Source organism: Solanum pennellii, chromosome 3, assembly GCF_001406875.1.
Source record: "Solanum pennellii chromosome 3, SPENNV200".
Lineage (NCBI taxonomy): Eukaryota > Viridiplantae > Streptophyta > Magnoliopsida > Solanales > Solanaceae > Solanum > Solanum pennellii.
In genome coordinates this window covers 57,980,384-57,986,197 of record NC_028639.1, presented here as the reverse complement: position 1 = coordinate 57,986,197, position 5,814 = coordinate 57,980,384, and the positions used below count along the sequence as shown (strand labels likewise).

Sequence of the window (5,814 nt, the reverse complement as noted above, 5' to 3'; positions counted from 1 at the left end):
TTTTCGTCCTCGCAGGCACGCTCTCGTCCTTGCCATGCCAAGATGACTCCACGTCGCCTAGCCAGTACCACGAACTAATCTCGTCGCTCCACCTCTTTCCCGCTCGAATTGCTCTTTGGATGAGGTGTGAGGGTTTTTCAAATTTCGAAATGAAAATGGGCCGAATTTCATCTGCCAGGCCTTCCTTTCGAAACCCTAAATCGTTTGCCTATATAAACCCCCACCCTAGACTGAATAAGGGGTTAGCAATTTCTTGGTTGAAAAAATTTCAGAGAGCGATTTTGGGTTGAAAAATTTTTCAGTTGAAAAAATTTGGAGCAGTGAAAACTCGTGAGTTAAGGCAATTTTCTTTCAAAATATTTCAGCTTCTGGTTTTCGGTAGAGATCTTTGTGGCTAGAAATTGGGTTAGAAATTTTGGTTGGGAGATTCTGAGTTGAGAAGAACCCTGAAAATATTCTGGTTCTTCTCCTGTCTATAGAAGAACAGTCGACAACTTTCTTCGAGAAAACTCGAGTGAGGAAGAAGGAGACGCATTCCGTCGTTAGGCTCGAGTTGTGGAAGTTCGTCTCGTTCGCGTTCGTGGTGGTGGAAGCTCGTTGTTGCTTGCTCCTGCTCACCCGTCCCAGTTGCTGCTCGTCAACAGGTAAACCCCCCTTTCACGTAACTTCCTTCTCTTTCTGTTTCCAAATGTGATGGATTGAGGGTTGGAAATCTTTTCGTATGCCTACTGTTCATGTTGTCGCTGTTGGATTTGATATTGCTGGAGGTATGCGAATCGGTTTAACAGAATACATATCATGTTTTGACTGCTATAAAAGTTAAAAAATGAACGGAACATTTGATGGAGAGCGCTCTTCTTGTGTCGATTCCTTCATGTCTCTCTTTGCTAATGTGATTGTTGTATTATGGCTGGTTTCGCTGAGCTTACTCGTCTTCATGTTGTTCCCTGCCCTTTTTTTTTTGAGTCGTCTGATGTTATGATTTCTGTTATCGATATGATCCATCGTTTTTTTTTTGTTTCGTGATTCATCTATATGGATTAGTCGAGTCCAGGCATAGTACTGTTTATCCTTTGGCTTCCCTCCCCTTCATCTAAACTTTTTTGTGTTTTCTGCAAATCCGTGAAGTGCTGCAGCCTCAAGTTTTCATCGTTTTCATTACTAGTTCACGCAATTTGTATGTCCCGCATCCCCTTTGTGACCTGAACTCTGAAAATTTATGGTTTATTAGCTTGAGGTTATCGCATTAATCGCATGATCATAATGTGTTGATGTGGAGTTTTGTTATACAAGTTCGTCGTGTTATAGTTGTCCAATTTGGTCCCGTTTCTGTTATGCTCGCTATCAGTCTTTGTGTTGGAGCTTTGGTAGTCTGTGCTGTTTCTTGCAAGCTACTCATTACGGAATACCAACTAGGCTTGTTCAATGCCTTGTTTGGCTCCTGTGAGTTTGGCGTTTATCGCTTTCAAATTATAAGTGAGTTCGAACTATCTGTGGCTCGGGTCAGGTTCTTATGTTTATTTGGTTTGGCTTAAACTTTTTGGAGATCTCACCTGATGTTGGAAGCAAATTTTACGTATAGTTGAGGATGAAAGAGCATAGTTGTCAATTTGGTGATTTCAGGCTACTGTTTGTTTGCTACTTCAGCATGATGCAAATCCCTGAATGTTAATTTATTCACGTTTTGGAATGTTTTATTACTTGCTGTTGGTATTTGGTATGGCTTTTGCATGTTGGGAAATCTAATGAGTCTTAAAAGTTAGTGTGTTTGCTAACCTATTCGACCTTCTTCAGAATCGTATGTTTATTTATTTTGTTTCATTCGAAATACATCTGATTTATTTTGTCGTTGTGTATGCTAATGTATTTCTACTTGTTTGCATGGAAAATCTTCTCTCGAGTCCATTGTGGTGCTCCCCTTCTTCTCTTTGCATTTCACAAGGGAGCCATAAAGGCTCTAAATGTCTTTCATCGAGTCAATTCGTCAAAACCGGCGTATGAAGTTAAATTCCGAGTTCTACCAAGATCGAAAGTCGAGGGAGCACGGGATTAGAAGACCCTTTTCATTTATTTTTTGCATTTTTGTAATGGGCATAAGCCCTAGTTGTTTTCCTCGTTTTCTTTGTTTATTTTTATTTTATCTTGTATGCTTAGATTAGGACAGGTGATAAAATGGGTCAAAACCCGAAAAACAGGTGGGTCCAAAACTCGGTCAAGGCGAACTGAACCCGAGTTTGGACCAAAATCTCTCCCTCTCTCTCTCTCTCCCTCTTTCTATTCGCTTATGTTGTTTTGTTTTTGGATGCCGTTAGCTTAGGATTAGAAAACTCCAAACCCCCATCGACGCCTTTATTTTTATCAAATTTAAAAATTAAAATGAATCTTAAAACAATAAAGTTTCAAACTAACGAGTTTGCTTAGAATCAAAAAGTTTAAAAAGTTAACTTGAAACGGAGTTTTAAAGCAACAATGTCTTACTAAGTTCGTTTAAGATTTAAGAAAAATAACTTAAAGATTCGCAAGAGTTAAAATAAAATAGTCAAATAAGTTAATCGCCGGAAAACCGTAGTAAACGGAGCGTCTTAGGTGCTTTCTTTTCGAAACCTTCCTAAGACGCTAATAGGAATCCCGAACCCTTAAAAATGTTTTCAAAACAATTTTTCTGTTTAAGTTGTTTGGAAACGAGTTTTCTTGATTTTTCTTAAAAATTAAGTGGCGACTCCTAAAAGTCGAAAATACCCTTAAAATAAAACGAACTCTTTTCGAATATTTTCGATAAAACAGAAATGGCGACTCCGCTGGGGACGGAGGATTCTAACCCTAAGACTAACTACGAACGCCTTTTACTTTATCGAATTTAAAACGTAAAAATTGAGGCTTAAAGCAATTGACATTCCAAATTTATTAGTCCGTTTAGAGTTAAAGTTTAAAAAGTTCAACTTCAAAATTGCAAAATAAAAATAAAATAGTCAAATAAGTTAATCGCCGGAAAATCGTGTTTAACGGAGTGTCTTAGGTGCCTTACACCTTCCTAAGACACTTATACGAATCCCGAACCCCCTAAAAGTTTTCAAAATGATTTTTTTCTGTTTAAGTTGTTTTGAAAATAAGTTTTCTTGATTTTTCTTAAAAATTAAGTGGCGACTCCTAAAAGTCGAAAATACCCTTAAAATAAAACAAACTCTCGTCAAAATATTTTTCGATAAAACAGAAATGGCGACTCCACCGGGGACGGAGGATTCTAACCCTAAGACTAACTTTGTTTGACTAACTTGTAATTAATTGTTTAATTGCTTAGAGTACTTAGTTTTTGGAATTTGCACTTTCTCATGGCATAACTTCCGCCAAACGGCAACTAGACTGCATTAGGAAACGGAAGTTACACGGCTTACCGCGACTTCTCTCAGAAATACCCCAAGAACTCATTTGGAAGTATCGAATAAATAGTCGGAATGCGATCATCCGACGTTAGTCGATAGCTCCACCCCGATGTTTGTCCGACTCGGGTAACCGTCTATTTGAAAACAATTCTAGAAAAGCCTAAGTTAGAGCGAAACCAAAACCAAAATTAGGTATCAGCCTAGGACGACTTAATACCCAAGGCGTATTAAGTCCATTTTAGTAGAAAACCGCCAAAGAATCGCGTCTAAGGTCCTCGACCTCACGACGCATCATATTATGTGACATTCGAAATGTATGTGTGAAAAAACCAACTTGGGGGTAGGGGAAAGTCTAACAGGTTTCTGTTTTGCAGATATGGACCGCTTCCCAAAATTCAACATGGTCATCTCCGCGCCACCCCAACTTACTATGTGGCACAACGACTTAGACGGAGATCATAAGCGAACTCTCAACAAATTTGTAGGGGCCTTGACCGAGCTAATCAACATGGATGGTTGGCCAGAGTTGATCGAGGTTCTTACAGGGTACTGGGACAACCAAAGAATGGTCTTCCGTTTCGGAACGGCCGAAATCACCCCTACATTAGAAGAAATAAGAGATTGCATAGACACCGTGGGCATGGGTCTAGAAAGAAGAGCCCGAAAGCAAGAGGACGTGTTTATCCCCAACAAACCTTCCGTTGAGAACATCTCGGATTGGTTAGGGCTAAGAAAGGATTTCACCTATTGGTGTCAAGACTCCCACATAATGTTCAGGGACTTGTACGTCAGATTTGGACACGCGAGTTTCTATGCCGCGTATAATCGGGAATTTAGAATTTCCTACAGGGAGTGGAACGAGCTCCGCCCGTTGGCGTTTGCCATAGCCTTGTTGGGAACAATGGTCTTCCCGCACGGCCCGAGCCTGAGCATCAACACCAGAGTTATAACACTCGTCCAGACGCTGTTCAAAGGGTACGAGAATCAAGGAACGACGAAGTACTACTCCGTAGCTCCGGTCATATTGTCGGACATATATCGCGCTTTGGGCAAGTGCAAAGAGGGACATCGGTACTTTCAAGGGTGTAATCTGCTCCTCCAATGGTGGATTCTCAGTCACCTGGCGAAGGGTGCTGGAACTCGAGAATTGCACACTCTCGACAACAAGAACACTCTCAAAGACCTGAACGACTTACTATTCTGGGCCAACATGAACAATTGGAGAACGAGAGGAAGATGGGCCCAGATTTTCTCCGAGTTGAGAGAAGAGGACCTCCAATGGATGCTCGACCGCTTCATATCCAAGGAAGTTGTCGTGGAGGGTCGTAGATGTGTCGTGCTCCCTCTACCCGGCATTCGAGGAATTCGCCCTTACGCGCCATTCCGAGTCTTGCGACAGTTCGGAAGAAAGCAGACTGTGCCCAGAGAAGCGTATTATGGCGCTTATGTGTACGACATCGGGGACGACAGAGTGGACGACGCCACAGAGATGCTCAGAGAATGGAAGAATGCCAAGCGCATGGGCAAAGACAGTATCGCCACTGACCGATTCAACGCTGGATACGATGAAGGTTACAAAGCATGGTTGAAAAGAGATATACAAAATATCTCCTTTCAAATCCCTCGTAGCTTCCGCAGTGTGACAGACAAGGAGGCCAAAGCAGTGGCCGAATTGCGAGAGTTAAAGGAGGAGGCTAATGAGGTCTATGCCAAATTCGTAGAGAATCAAGACGCACTCGAGAGGGCAACTCGAGAGATCGAGAGACTGAAGCAAGGGTATGAAGAGTTCGACAACTGGATCCAGCATAAAATCGAGAGGATGCGATACGAGAGCCTGGAAGACAAAGGGCGTCTGGGTGAAGGCTTTCTGTTGATGCTGAGGTACATGTTCCAACAGCACAAAAACCATAAAAACGACGACGGAGCAGGACCATCCGGAGCAGCATAGTGGACATCGCCCATGCGCGGCTTTTTCTTTGTTTGTACTCGCATTATTTTAGCCCCTGCGTGGGCCTGATATTATCGCACTTTCTAAATAGCCCCTGCGTGGGTTTGTCTATTTCCCTTTTCGAACATTTTACTCATTGTTAAATATTATTTTGGGGGGAATCATTATTTTGGTTTAAACTCACACGTACATCATTCGAATGCGCTAGGCCTACCCTTGGCACAAAAGGGTCCCCATGCATGATTAGGACACGTTATCTATGTGTATTTAAATGCTTATGTGTTACGTTGCTTTGAATGAGGATATCGTAAACCCACTCCTAGCCAAAATCCCAAAGAGTATACAGAAGCCACTATTACAAATGTCCGACCAAAATTCCCAAGTCTCAAGTTTCTCACCCAAAAATCCGTCTTCCATACCACAAATCCTGAATACCGCTCTATCGTCTCAGGAAAGGTGAATCACCGCTATGGACAAAGGCAAGAA

The 5,814-nt window shown here is 41.8% G+C and overlaps 1 protein-coding gene across 1 annotated transcript; it reads left to right on the top strand.

Annotated features, from left to right (window-relative positions):
* Positions 1–3,304: 3,304 nt before the first annotated feature.
* Positions 3,305–5,478, top strand: LOC107013503. The gene has a single exon (XM_015213399.2). It carries the CDS (start codon positions 3,697–3,699, stop codon positions 5,326–5,328), a length of 1,632 nt encoding a protein of 543 aa, XP_015068885.2. The 5' UTR covers positions 3,305–3,696; the 3' UTR covers positions 5,329–5,478.
* Positions 5,479–5,814: the final 336 nt, after the last annotated feature.